The following is a 15,841-nucleotide window of genomic DNA, read 5'->3' as shown; positions in this document are numbered from 1 at the left end:
TATACAAAAATAAACTCAGAATGGATTAAAGACCTAAATGTAAGACCGGATACTATAAAACTCTTAGAGGAAAACATAGGCAAAACACTCTTTGACATAAATTGCATCAAGATCTTTTGGGATCCACCTCCTAAAGTTATGAAAATAAAAACAACTCTTTTGGTAGTTGTTTAGTGGTTTCACCAGGAGCTTGTCAATTTTGCCCTTTTGAAGGATCAACTTTTCCGTTTAGTGAATCTCTCTTTTGTATATTTGTTTTCTTTTTTTAAAAAAATATTTATTTATTTGGCGGGATCTTCGTTGTGGCATGCAGACTTTTAGTTGCAGCATGTGGGATCTAGTTCCCTGACGAGGGATCGAACCTGGGCCCCCTGCATCAGGAGCATGGAGTCTTAGCCACTGGACCACCAGGGAAGTCTTGTATGTTTGTTTTCTAGTTCATTGATTTCTGTTTAGTGTGTGTGTGTGTGTAATTTTTTTCTACATTTTTGATTTGAGTTTTTATTTTGTAATTTCTTGAGGTAGCTGCTTTTAGCCCCTCCTTTTCTTATTAACACATTTAAGGCAATAAACTTAAGTACATCTCAGAACTTTTGACAATTAGTGTTTTCATTTTTCTTCCTTTCATTATATTTCCTGATTTTTATTGTGAAGTTTTAAAGTTAACTATTTAGAGAGATGTTTTTTAGCTTTCAGAAACATAGGAATTTCCTTTTTTTTTTTTTTGGCTATCTTTTGTTACTGACTTTTTCAGTTCTATTGTGGGCAGAGAGCAGACTGTATAATTTCAATCCTTTGAAATTTGTTGAGACTTGCTATACCCGACACATGATCAATTTTGTAAAAATTCCATGTGCATTTGAAAAGAATGTGTATTCTGCAGGTATTGGCTGCAGAGGTTTGTATATATCAGGTCAAATTTGTTAAATGTTTTTGTAAATCTTTTATATACCTAGTAATTTTTTCTTTGTTTTATGAGTGGTTGTGAGAGGTACGTAAAAATCTCCTGTTGTGATTTGCCTATTTTTTTCTTTCAGTTTTGTCAGTTTTTGCTTTATGTGTTATAAGATTATGTTAAATACATAAAATTTAGAACATTTCCTAATAAGCTGGATCTTTTTATTATTATGAAGTGACCCTCTTTTTTCTTAACAATACTTTACATTATTACACTCTTGCCAACTTTCTTTTTGATATTTTTGATGGTACTTTTGTTTTTTTTTACTCTTTTCTTTACAAACTTTTTATGTCCTTGTATTTAAGATGTATCTTTTGCAAGCAGCATGTAGCTAGATTTCTGTTTTATCATAGTTTTTAATTCAGGCTCAAAATTGCCATCTTTTATTGAAGCTTCTCTGTTTAGATTTAATGTAATTGCTGATATATTTGGGTTTAAATCTATCATCATAATATATGGCTTTTATATATCTTACTCCTTTATCTTTCTTCTTTATTGGCGGTAGTGTTGATAAAGCATTTTGTATTATTTTTTTCCCCATCAAAAGCTTGGTAGGTATTCATTATTTTACTGTCCTTTTATTGATTACTCTAGAGGTAGTAACTGTGTTCTCAGTGTATAAAGGTCGTCAGTTCCTTTTTGCAGTTTGACTTTTTATTTGGGATTCTTTTCCTTCTGCGCGAGGAACATCTTTAATTTCTGTATTGTTGAACTGCGGGTGATGAAGTGTTGGTTTATATAAACTATATCTTATTTACCTTTCTTTTTTGCAGGCATAGAGGTTTTGGTTGGCAGTTACAGCCTTTGAGCACTTTGATGATATTATTTCATTATCTTCTGACTTTTGTTGTTTTGGTTGAGAAGTCAACTTGCAGTTGTATTATTGCTCCTTTGAAGGCATTATGACTTTTCCTCTGGTTGCTTAAAATATTTTTTCTTTTTGTCTTTTTGTTTTCAGCAGTTTTACTGTGATGTGCCGAGGTGTAGTTGTCTTTGCATTAATCTGATTTTGCGTTCTGGTAATGACTGTTGAATCTGTTGCTTGACATCTTTTGTCAGTAATGGAAAATTATCAGCCACAATCTCTTTGAAAGTTAATTTTGCTCCCTTCTTTTCTCTGTTCTTGGGATTGCAGTGAAATATAAGTTAAGCCTTATTATCATATTCATATGTCTCTTATGCTCTTGTTTTCTCTATGATTTCTTCTGGATATTTTCCTTTGAAATAGTTCTTAGGTTCACCAATTTTCTGTTCATCTGTATCTAATCTGATGCGAAACCCATCAGTTTAGTGATTTAGGTATTGTAGTTCTTCAGTTCTGTCCTTTCCATTTAGTTTCTTTTTATTGCTTCTTGTTCTCTGCTGGAATTATCTTTTAATTTCTTGAACATATCAACTATAAAATTAAAGTCTGTGTCTAATAACTGCATCACCTAGAACTCCTCCTGTAAGTTTGTTTCTCTGCTTGTCACATATGGAATTTGGGCAGCAACTGATTGTTTTGGAGGTTCTTGAGTCTACTTAAGACCTAGTCAACCATTTATCATTATTAAAGGCTAGCTTTATTCCTCTTCCCTGTATTATTATTATTATTTTCCCTCAAGACTTATTGGGGAATGTATTCAATGAGTAAGTGTTTTAGTGTACAGTTTGTGGTAGAATTTGTTAGGGACATAAGGAAGTTTTAAAATACGGCCTTCTTTCAAAAAACTGATAATGTTGGGCAGATAATACTCACATATGAAATAATTATGTAGCAATGAAAGACAACATGGAATTGATTCAAATTATAACTTTTATATATGTAACTTATAATAAATAAGCTATAATAAATAATAACTGAATACAACTTGATAATTATAACTTTAACTTAATAATAATAATAAAACAAGTTAAATAAAATTATGGGATACTAACAAAAGACCAAACACATCAAAGAAACTAATGCTAGTATAGATAAGAATTTAATATATAATTTAGGAATGTATCATATTCCATTAGAGAAGGAAGAAATCTTTCAATAAATTGTTCTACTACAATTGATGACCTCTATGAAGACATATATTTTCATCTTAAGTTATATTCAAACAGTAATTCCACAGTTTCTGGTTGGACATGTAAGATGATTAGAAGTTGTCACTCTATCTTAATAGCAGGTAATGAACTGAAGAACTGTAAAATCAACAAATCTACTGAGATCCATGAGAAAAGTGAGGCCACAGGACGAATTGCTGCCACGGAAGCTGGAGAGACAGAAAGGCAGATAGAATCACAACTTACAACAACCCACCAACAGAAACCTCTGCAGGAACCAGTGCTGGGGTAATGAGACCTGGATGTAACTGGCAAATTGCTGGAGGCTCAGGGCAGAAAAGTCTGAGTGAAAAACCCAGTGGGACCCAGTCTTAGGGGCTCCTCACACTTCTGTGGGGTTTTCCTCTAGGAGTTCTACCAGACTCTCACAGAGACTGTTGGAGAACAATCCTCTCATGATTCCATCATGGGTAGGCACAAGGAACCAGCTTTAAATATGCCAGAGCATTCTGTTCTTAACAAGGTGTGCCCTCATGAGAAACTGTTTTACCAGAGCCTAACCATCTGGTGTTTGGTTAGAGCCTAACTGACCTGGGGAAGTGAAATACTCAGCTCCCTCCCATTACTGAAGGCCTTTAACTGAAGTTCCTTCTACCCAATACATTATGTCTGCCTTTCAGAAAAATACTAGGCATACTCGAAGGCAGAAAACAGTTTGAAGAGACTGAACAAGCATTGGAACGTGGGTCAATATGGCAGGGATGTTGGAATTATCAGAACAGGAATTTTTTAAAAAGTAGATTAATATGCTGAGAGCTTTAATGGAAAAAGTGGACAATATTTAAGATTACATGTATACTGAAAGAGATGGAAATTCCAAGAAAGATCAAAAAGAAATGCTAGAGTGCAAGCACACCATAGCAGAAATGGAGAATGCCTTTGGTGGGATCATTAGTAGATTGGACACAGCTTAGGAAAGAACATCTGAGCTTGAAGATATGACAACAGAAACTTCCAAAACTGAAAAGTAAAAAGGAAAAAGACTGAAAAAAAGTAAAACAGAACATGAAGAACATAATAGGAATGCCAGAAGGAAAAGAAAGAGAAAGGAACAGAAACAATATTTGAAGCAGTAATGACTATGAATTTCCCCAAATTAATGTCAGACACCAAACTACATTCAAGGGAGAGAATGTATACATATAGCTCATTCACTTCGTTATATAGCAGAAACTAACACAACATTGTAAAGCAATTATACTCCAATAAAGATATTAAAAAATAAAAGAAGCTCAGAGAATACCAGGCAAGATAGATGCCCTCCAAAGGCAAGATAGATGCCCTCCAAACTACACCTAGGTATATCATTTTCAAACTTAAGAAAATTACGGAAAAAGAAGCAATCCTGAAGAAGCCAGCAGAAGAGAACCCTTTTACCTATAGAGAAGCAAATGTAATAATTACATCTGACTTCTTAGAAACCATGCAAGCCAAAAGAGTGGAATGAAATATTTAAGTTGTTGAGGGGAAAAACCCACCAGCCTAGAATTTTGTGTACTCAGTGAAGTTATCCTTCAATAGTAAAGGGGAAATACTTTCTTAGACAAACATTGATGGAGTTTTTTGCCAGAACAAATGTTAAAGGTTTGCAACTGCCTTACAACAAATGTTAAAGGAAAACAATACAGGTCCGAAACTCAGGTCTACGTAAAGAAAAGAAGAGTATTGAGGAATGAGTAAATGAGGGTAAAATAAACTTATTTTTCTGATTCTTAATTGATTTAAAAGATCTGTTCAAAATAATAGCAACAGTGTTTTTGATTGTGTGCTTATGTGCATGTACAGTGATTCTTGAACAATGTGGGAGTTAGGGTCACCAGCCCCCCAACACAGTGGAAGATCTGCATATAACTTTACAGTTGGTCCTCCACATCTGCGTTTCCATGTCTGTGGATTCAACCAACTGCAGATCATGTAGTACTGCAGTAGTATTTATTGGGGGAAAAAAAATCCACGTATAAGTGGACCTGCACAGTTCAAACCCATGTTGTTCAAGGGTCAACTGTACATGCTTTTGTATGTTTATGCATAAGTGAAAGGAATGACAGGAAACAATATCGGGTTTAGAAGAGAGAGATTGGAATATTTTATATTATGAGGTATTTGTTCTACATGGGATATGAGGTATTTGTACTACATGTGAGTCAGAAAAATAAACATGGGGTTAGTTGTAAATGTATATTGCAACCACTAAAAAAAGTAAAAAAAAAAAAGTGTAATATGCTAAGAAAGAGAATTGTTACATATAAAGTTCTCAGTTAAAATGACAAAAGACAGAATGTGTGGAAGACAAATAGGCACAATGAACAAAGGTAACAAATAGAAAACAGTAACAAATCTGAGAGATACTAGTAATCCATCTATATCAATTACCTTAAATGTCAGTAGTCTATACCAATAAAAACATGAGATTGTCAGAGTGGATCAAAAAACAAGACCTAACTCTGTGTTGTCTACAAGAAACCCATTTTAAATATGAAGACACACATAGATTGAAAGAAATGGGATACAGAAAGATATACCATACTAACACTAACCAAAAGAAAGTAGGAGTAGCTGTACTAATTTCAGACAGAGCAGACTTCAAAGCAAGGAATGTCATCAGGTATAAAAAGGGCCATTACATAATAATAAAGGGGTCAATACTCTTAAGATATAACATTCCTTAATGTCTCTGTGCCTAACAACAGAGTGTCAAGATATATGAGGAAAAACTGATAGAACTGTGGGGAGAAATAGATGAATGCAGTATTATAGTTGGAGACTTTTCACCCCCCCCGTCAGAAATGGACAAATCCAGCAGGCAGAAGATCAGTAAGGACATAGTTGAATTCTTCACAACAATATCAGTGAATTGGATATAATTGATACCTATAAACTGTTTCATTCTATGACAGCAGAATACACATTCTTTTCAAGTTCACATGGAACATTCACAAAGATAGACCACATTCTGGTCTATCTTAATTAATTTAAAAGAATGGAAATCATTGCAATGTCTGCTGTTAGCCCACAATGGAATTAAACCGGAAATCAAAAACAGAAAGATAGCTCAAAACCCTAAAATACTTGGAAATTAAACAACACACAGGTCAGAGAAGACATCTCAAGAGAAAGTTTTTAAAGTTTTGAACTAAATTAGAATGAAAATACATCTTATCACAATGTGGGATGCAGTGAAAATAGTGCTTTGAGAGAAGTGTCTATAATAGAAAAGAGGAAAGGTCTAAAATCCGCGATCTAAGCTTCTACCTTGGAAAGCAAGAAAAAGAAGAGGAAATTAATTCAAAGTAAGCAGAAGAAAAGAAGTAAGAATTAGAACAGAAATCAATGAAATTTTAGGTAGGAAATCAATAGAAAAAATCAAAACAAAAGCTAGGTTTTTTGGTTTTTTTTGCGGTACGCGGGCCTCTCACTGTTGTGGCCTCTCCCGTTGCGGAGCACAGGCTCCAGACGCGAGGCTCAGCGACCATGGTTCACGGGCCCAGCCGCTCCGCGGCATGTGGGATCCTCCCGGACCGGGGCACGAACCCGTGTCCCCTGCATCGGCAGGCGACTCTCAACCACTGCACCACCAGGGAAGCCCCCAAAAGCTAGTTTTTTGAAAAGATCAGTAAAATCAGAAGTTACTAGATAGGTTAACTAAAAAAAAAAAGAGAAGATACAAATTACTAATATCAGAAATAAAAGAGGGGCAATCACTACTGCTTCTGGACCATGAAAAGATAATAAAGGGATATTATGAATAACTGGTGAAAAAGTTGATAATTTGATAACCTAGGTAAAATAGACCAATTCTTTGAAAGGCCAGATCTGCCAAAAATCACACAAAAAGAAGTAGACAGGGCTTCCCTGGTGGCGCAGTCGTTGAGAGTCCGCCTGCCGATGCAGGGGACACGGGTTCGTGCCCCGGTCCGGGAAGATCCCACATGCTGTGGAGCGGCTGGGCCCGTGAGCCATGGCCGCTGAGCCTGCGCGTCCGGAGCCTGTGCTCCGCAACGGGAGAGGCCACAGCAGTGAGAGGCCCGCATACCGCAAAAAAAAAAAAAAAAAAAAGAAGTAGACAATCTGAGTAGGCCTATATCTTTTAAAGAGATTGAATCAGTAATTAATAACCTTCAAACACAGAAAGAGCCATGCCCAGATGTGTTCACTGGCGAATTCTACCAAACATTTATGGATGAAATTATACCTGTTCTCTGCAATCTCTTCTAGAAGGTAGAAGCAGAGACAATACTTTCTAGCTCATTCTTTGAGGACAGTATTACCCTAATATACAAATCAGACAAAGACAGTACAAGAAGGAAAAAAAACCCCAACAAAACTACCATTGGCCAATCTCATGAACATAAATGTAAAAATCTTCAACAAACTATTAGCAAATTGAATCCAATATTGTATAAAAAACGTTATATACCACGACTAAGTGGGATTTATCCCAGGTGTGAAAGGCTGCTTCAGCATTTGAAAGTCACCGTAATCTATCACCTCAACAGGCTAAAGAAGAAAAACCATGTGATTATTTCAATAGATGCAGAAAAGCATTTGACAAAATTCAACACCCATTCATAATTAAAACTTATAGCAAACTAGGAATAGACAGGAATTTCCTTAACTTGATAAAGACTATCTACAAAATCCCTACATTAACACCATACTTAACAGTAAGAAACTCACAGGTATCCCACTAAGATCAAGAACAATGTCCCCTGTCGCCATTCATTTTTAACATTGTTCGGAATTCCTAGCTAATGCAATGAGAGAAGACAAGGAAATAAAAGTATACAGATTTGGAGTGAAGAAATAAAGCTGTCTCTGTTTGCAGATGACATGATTGTCTATGAATAAAATACAAAATAAGTGACAAAAAACTCTTGGAAATAATTATAGCAAGATTGTAGGATACAAAGTTAATATACAAAAGTCTCATCACTTTCCTATATACCAGCAATGAACAAGTTGAATTTGAAACTAAAAACATGTTACCATTTACATTAGAATCCCCCAAATGAAATACTTAGGTATAAATCTAACAAAAATATTATTAAAAGATTTATTTGAGGAAAACAAGATTCTGATGAACAAAATCAAAGAACTAAATAAGTGGAAAGGTAACTCTTGTGCATGAATAGGAAGACTAATATTGTCCAGGTGTCAGTTCTTCCCAGCTTGATCTATAGATTCAGTGCTATCCCAGTCAAAATCTCAGGAAATAATTTTGTGCATATCGATGAACTGATTCCAAAGTTTGTATGGAGAGGCAAAAGACCCAGATAGCCAGCTCAGTATTGAAAGAGAGGAACAAAATCAGGGCCTGATACTACCCAACTTCAAGACTTGTTATAAAGCTATAGTAATTAAAAGTGTGGTATTGGTGAAGTAATAGCCAAATAGATCAATGGAACAGAATAGAGAGCCCAGAAATAGACCTACGTTAATATAGTCAGCTGATTTTTGACAAAGGAGCAAAGGCAATGCAACAAAGCAAAGTCTTTTCATCAAATGCTGCTGGAGCAACTGGACAACCACACACATACAAAAATGAACCTAAGCACAAACCTTATGTCCTTCACTAAAATTAGCTCAAACTGGGTCATAGATCTAAATGTAAAATGCAAAACTATCAAACTCCTAGAAGATAACAGGAGAAAACCTAGATGACCTCGGATATGGTGATGACTTTTTAGATAACACACCAAGACATGACCCATGAAAGAAATAATTGATAAGGTGGACTTCATTAAAATTAAAAACCTTTGCTCTGTGAAAGACAGTGTCAGGAGAATGAGAAGACAAGCCATAGACTGGTAGAAATATATAAAGAAGTCTTAAAACTCAACATTAAGAAAATGAACAAGCTGATTAAAAAATGAGCAAAAGAATTGAAGTGATACCTCACCAAGATGATATACAGATGGAAGGTAAGCACATGAAAAGATGTTCAACATCATATGTCATTAGAGAATTGGAAATTAAAACAACATTGATTTACCACTATATCTATTAAAATGGCTAAAATCGAAAACACAACACCGATCGCTGATGAGGATGTGGAGCAGTAGGAACGCTTATTCATGGCTGGTGGGAATGTAAAATGGTGCAGCCACTTTGGAAGACAGTTTGTCAGTTTCTTTCAAAATGAAATATACTCTTAGTGTACAATTCAGCAGTCATACTCCTTGGTATTTACCCAAAAGAGCTGAAAACTTACTTACACACAGAAACCTATACAAGGGTGTTTATAGCAGCTTTATGCATAATTGTCAAAATACAGAAGCCACCAAGATGTCCTTCAAGTTGACTGGATAAATAAACTGAGGGGCATCTAGACAATGGAACATTATTCGGGACTAAAAAGAAATGAGCTATCAAGCTATGAAAAGGCATGGAGGAACCTTAAATCCATTTTACTAGGTTAAAGAAGCCAGTTTGAAAAGGCTATATATCCTGTATGGTTTCAACTATATGACATTCTAGAAAAGGTAAAACAGCAGAGAAGTAAGATTAATGGTTGCTAGGGATTGTGGGGAGAGGGAAGGATGACTAGATGGAGCACAGAGAACTTTTAGGACAGAGGAACTATTCTGTATAGCATTTTAATGTCTTTATGCATATGTGAAAACCTATAGAATGTACACCACCAGCAGTTAACTATGGACTTTGGGTAATAACGGTGTGTCACTGTAGGTTTGTTGATTTTAAGACATGTGCCCTCTTGTTTGGGATGTTGATAATCAGGGAGGCTGTGGGAGTGTGGGGGTATGGGATTCTTTGTATTTCCTGCTGAATTTTGCTGTAAACCTAAAACTGCTCTAAAAAAATAAAGCTTATTAATATTAATACCTTAGAAAAGTTATTCCCAGATAACAGTACTGATGAACCTAGTGGCAGGGCAGGAATAAAGATGCAGATGTAGAGAACGGACTTGAGGACACAGGGAGGAAAGGGGAAGCTGGGACGAAGTGAGAGAGTGGCATGGACATATATACACTACCAAATGTAAAGTAGATAGCCGGTGGGAAGCAGCTGCATAGCACAGGGAGATCAGCTCGGTGCGTTGTGACCACCTACAGGGGTGAGAAAGGGAGGGTGGGAGGGGAGGCTCGAGAGGGAGGGGATATAGGGATATATGTGTACATAAAGCTGATTCACTTTGTTGTACAGCAGAAACTAACAGAACATTGTAAAGCAATTATACTCCAATAAAGATATAAAAAAAGTTATTCCCAGATGGATTGAGAAGTCAGTATTTAAAAAAAATTGTATAAAAGAGGAAAATACAATTGAATATTTTTCAGACTTGAGTGTGGAAGGACTTCTAATCATTAAAGGTGACCATAATGGGACTACATAGCTAGATTTCAACATTATAATTTCATTTGATGTTTACTAAAAGACAGACAAAAGTATTTTGTGAATAACTTTAATATGTGAAGAAATTAATATGTAAATGGGAAAATAGCATGAATAGACTATCAATAAAAAGTAACTTCAAATTGCTAGTAGAGTTTGGGAAAATTTTAACCTGAACTAAGTCACAAAGAAATGCACATTATACAATGAGATTAATTTTTAAATTTTATGCATTATTTGATGTAAATACTTTAAAATATTTATATATTTGTTAGATGACATAAAAATAAAACAAAAACTTGCACCCCTCCACCATAGGGGTAAAAATCAGAACATATTTGATGCTGTGTATTCTCCCAGTGTGTTCCTCCTCAATGCAGCCTCTTTTTCCTGCCCCCCTCAACTATTCTCTTGTCCTATCATGTTTATCATTTCCTTGCAATAAAAAGTTTCCCCATATATGTATGTGTCACCAAAAACTCCTTGTTTGATTTTACTTATTTATAAGTTTTTCCTGATTTGCTTTCTCTTTTATCTTTTTTTCCCCCATTTGTAGCATTTGTATGATAGGAAACAAGGTACTTACATAGATGGAAGGGATTGCATTAAATTGGATTTGTAAGGATAGAGAATTACTGGTATTGCCTGGAGGCTTGCCAAAGTTACTTGGACCAGCTTACACCCATCAGAATAACTAGTGTCAAAAAACTACAAAATTATAAGTGTTGATGAGAATGTGGAGAAATTGGAACCCTTGTGCACTATTGGTGGGTATATGAAATGATGCAGCTGCTATGGAAAACAGTATGGTAGTTCCTCAAAAAATTAAAAATAGAATTGCCATATGATACAGCAATTCCACTTCTGGGTATTTGCCCAAGAGAATTGAAAGCAGGGTCTTGAAATATTTTGTATACGCATGTTCATAGCAGCATTATTCACAATAGCTAAAACGTGTCCATCCACAGATTAATGGATAAGGAAAATGTGGTATATACATGCAATGGAATATTATTCATCCTTAAAAAGGAAGAAAATTCTGCAGTACGCTACAGTATGGGTGGATCTCATGGACACTATGCTCAGTGAAATAAGCCAGTCACAGTTGGACAAATCCTTGATTCCTCTTCTTTGAGGTACTTAGAGTCATCACAGTCATAAAAACAGAAAGTAGAATCATGGGTGCCAGGGGCTGGGGTGGGTAATGGGCAGTTAGTGTTTAATGGGTATAGGATTTCAGTTTACAAGGTTAAATGAGTTGTGGGGATGGATGGTGGTGATGGCTGCACAGCAATGTGAATGTATTGATACCACCGAACTGTACACTTAAGAATGGTTAAGATGGTACATTTCATGTGTATTTTACCACAATAAACGAAATTGGTAATTTTACTGGGAAGTTTTTGGGTTTTTTTTTTTATTAAACTATAGAACTCTTGAGAATCACTGCGAGTCTGTCATATTCCTCAGATGTGTTGGAGCTAAAAAAAAAAAAAAAGATTGAGGACTATATTGTGTATCTCTACAAGTTTTCTGATCTTTCTTTTTGATGTCTTAATCTTTGATATAACATAAACGAAGGCTTACTCTGGGACTTTATTGTTTATATAATATAACTGGAAAAGTTTAATTTTATAAGTCTATATCAAAAGTTTATCATGTTCATAACTATGCTGTGCACCTTGGAAGACAGATGAAAAATAAGACACGTCTTTTCCTTACTTGAATTAATAAATTCTTTTTAGGAATTTAAAATTATTTGTACAAGGCAATACATTTGTAAGACATGAATAAACAAATTACAGTTAGAAGACACAAGAGAATTGAGTATGATTCTTGTGAAAGCATTGGTCAGCAACATTTGCATCGTAGTAAGTCCTAGAAAGAACAGGGAATTTTTAGTAATTAGTAAAGGGGCAGGGAGAACATTCTAGACAGAGAGAACTGCTTAAACAAAGGGATAGAGTTATGAAGTTTGGGGACACATTTAGAAATTTTGAGTAGTTCAGTTTAGTAGAAATATAATATACATTCAGGTACAATAGACTAAAGTTTGGTTTGGCCAAAATAAATTAAAGGCCTTATATGATAAGCTGTAGGTGCCTAGAATATAAGAAACTAATTTTCTAAGATTTTCTTTTTATTGACAAACACCTAAATTACTCTCCTTATATCTAGCCACATTATTAATCATATTTACTAGCTAATGGAAGGATTTTTGTTTACCTTATTATTATATTCCCAGAGCATAGAATGCCTAACATGTAACAAGCATGCCTGAAATGAATGATTTTAGATTTCATAATAAAGGAGAATTTCAGTGATTGTACTTTAAAGAGATCTTGTCCTAATAAGTCAGGTTGTTTTTGGTACTTTTATAACATGCATCCAAGCTTCACTGTATTCACCTGACTTGGGTTTGCATCTTTGCAGTGTTCTATAACTATGAGCATGTTCTTTATGGTGTACCTTCATTACCAGGCATATCTACCTGTGTGACTCGGTGTAGGTAGATGTCAAAAATCTTTGGCTTTAACTTTACATCTGTTTTCCTGAAGTGTAGCATTGCTTAATTCTTTAATCTTGAGTTTAATCATTTCTAGGAATTAAGTGACATCACTTTTAGAATTTCTGCTACTAGTCTACTATATTCTTCTGGTTGTTATGTAAATAGTTATATTTGCTATTTATTTTAGTATTTGTAAATGTTAGCTTTGCCATTATATATCTTTGTATTTCTGAATAAACTATTCTTAACTTTATATGTATTTTGAAAACATCAGTTGAGTTATATATATGTCAACTGTACCTGTTTGTATTCTAGTGTTTGTTCCAAGGATTGTAATACGCATCCTTGATTTAACATAGTTTCTCTTGAATTAGTATAATAAATACCATTTCACATAAAACGTAAGAATTTACAATGATATAATTACTTACTACCCCTTCCCCTCCTTTGTGCTATTGGGTTGTCATCTATATTTTACTTCTACATATGTTATAAACCTAATGATACCTAACAATTATTTTTGTTTGCTTTAAACAGCCAATTATCTTTTCAAGAAATTAAGAAATTTTGTATTTTCCCACATATTTACCATCTTGTAGTGTTAGTTAAGCTAGAAGTAGTATCTGTTTTGTCTGAATTCTCACAACATATATTTTGTACCATTTATGTCATATATGACATTACAGTTAGTAGTTCCATGTATATGTCAAATTGCCTTTGCGAGTTTTATGTTTTTTTCTGTCAAGGACTAGAGTTCATACATTTTAAAATACTTCATTGTGTTTAGCTATTGCCTTACACAAAATAGGCAACATTTTTTTAAGTGTGCAAGAATGACTGAAATTTTGTTCTTTTATCTGAGTATTTGTATAATCTGACAAGTTGTATTTTTACAGTTCACCATTAGATGTCACTTTCTAACATTTTATATTCTTACCAATAAATTCCATACCATATTGCTTATCAGATTTGGAAAGTTGACACTCCTATACAAGTGCACTTAAACTGAGAAGTTTCTGTACATTTTAAAGTGGTTACTTTCTAGAACAGAGACATTCATAAATAATAATTATAATTTAAAAAATCTCTTAATTTTATATTGAAGTCTATACTGAACCAACTAATTTTCCTTAAGTTTTCTTTAAAACTTGAATGCTGCTGTTGTTTTTGATTCTTAATTGTTTTGTAATTCTGAAAAGCACTTTCTTATTTCAGGAGCCTAACTGATCCTAGACTCACCAGAAGAGAGTCTCTAGTTAAGCTTTAATGGCAACTGCTGGTTTTATTTGGGTTTTTTGGAGAAAGAGGGAGAATTGACTTAGCTGTGAAAAGAAATGTAGAGGTGGAGAAAAAGATTCATGAGGCTCTCCTGGCCAGTCATGGAATACAATGAAGTGCTAAGAATGAATTTTCCTTTTTATTCTCTCCTCTTAAAAGATAGGAAAGGTCAGGTCAAGGAGATTTCAGCCATCCCCAAAACTTTGATGTTTACCTATGCCTAAGGGCCTCAACATCATAACCTGTATGATTTAGGGGTCAGGTGTCTCGGTGCCTAACAGGTCCCTCTGTGCCCAGTGGAGAGTCCAGGCGTGTGGCCTCTTCTTACAGTACCATCTCTCATCAGACATTCAGGCTGCGACTCCGTGTTTTCCCCCAGTCTTGCAAGGACACAGCTGGTGGCCATTTTCCTCAGTCTATTCAGAATATTGAAATTTGAATAAATTAGCAATGTTGTTTCCTAATAACATAATGAATGACCAACACCTCATCCAAGCATCTGAACATTTCTAATAATGTGGGTCCATCCATGTCATCCTCTGGTATACCAACCCCCAGCCTTTCACACCTCAGCCAGAAACAACTATTCTATATTTTCTGTTTATGGTTTTATTTTTTAAAAAAAGGAATGTTGTTTTCATTATCAGTATGTCTATATTGAATTAAAATATTTAAACCATGAGTATAATAAACTAAAGTACTTCTAATTCGGACATTTAATTTCCATTTTGCATTGATCTGTCAAATTACACACAATGTAATATCAAAAATGAAATTTTATATAGTAACACTTTTGCTTTATAATAAATTTTAAATGTATATTTCTTTGACATATTGGTATAAGATGGCCACTCATTCTTCTTGGGAAGACCTTTTTTACTGTTGGTCTTGTAGTGTCATTCTTTGTGAAGTAATGAAATGAAAAGTTTTATGGAGTAATTGGTGATGTGGATGGTAGAAAATAAAATAAAAAGTTGGCCATACTATATATTGAGGTGCTGAGAGTGTTACTTATATTGATGATAATTCATTTTGTAACCCGTGCTTTTCCCTTATGTTTTTGTATATTGCTACAGCTGAAGGAGTAAACAGGTCATGGCACGCTTAACAAAAAGACGGCAGGCGGACACAAAAGCTATCCAGCATCTTTGGGCAGCCATTGAGATTATACGGAATCAGAAGCAAATTGCCAACATTGACCGTATTACAAAGTAAGTAATTTTAAACAAAAAAAGTCTATGTAAAATTTTATATAAGACTTTGGGAGAAAAGGTCCAAAGATTATTTATTTATTTATTATGTTAATTAACATATATTACAAAGTACTAGATACTTTGCCTTACAGGAGTATAAAGTTGTTAGGGAAATAAATACTGAAACATACACAAGCAACTTGTGTTTAGAGGTTGTATAAATGAATATTAGATAAGTAAAGTATCAATGTGTACTATTTCCAATAGTACACTAATAGATTTATACTTCTCAAAAATTTTTTAGCTCTTGAAAACAAGTCCTTATTTAAGTCTTTTGTTAAAAAGGCTTTTAGTTAATCACTTGCTTTTATGTAAGCTATCTAAAAGTCTACTGTTCATTATTCATTTTAATGTATGAATAATATATGCTACCATATAGCTTGGTGTAGGTATAGT

At 34.4% G+C, this 15,841-nt stretch overlaps 1 protein-coding gene across 13 annotated transcripts in view; it reads left to right on the top strand.

Moving 5' to 3' along the window:
- The window catches only part of ZMYND11 (zinc finger MYND-type containing 11), a 135,783-nt gene that overhangs the window by 39,982 nt on the left and 79,960 nt on the right, over positions 1 to 15,841 (top strand). For 11 of the 13 annotated variants that reach the window (XM_079914033.1, XM_079914031.1, XM_079914029.1 and 8 more), the window contains exon 2: positions 15,269 to 15,403. In XM_079914033.1, coding sequence (XP_079770159.1) covers positions 15,288 to 15,403 — 116 coding nt within the window. In that variant the 5' untranslated portion in view covers positions 15,269 to 15,287. Of the gene's footprint in view, positions 1 to 141; positions 3,281 to 10,702; positions 11,542 to 15,268; positions 15,404 to 15,841 lie in introns of those variants that run through there. The other 2 variants (XM_079914035.1, XM_079914036.1) reach the window with 2 other exon arrangements.

Source organism: Stenella coeruleoalba, assembly GCF_951394435.1.
Source record: "Stenella coeruleoalba genome assembly, chromosome: 2".
Lineage (NCBI taxonomy): Eukaryota > Metazoa > Chordata > Mammalia > Artiodactyla > Delphinidae > Stenella > Stenella coeruleoalba.
The sequence above is the reverse complement of the archived record's forward strand: the minus strand, read 5'-3'. Positions and strand labels throughout refer to the sequence as shown.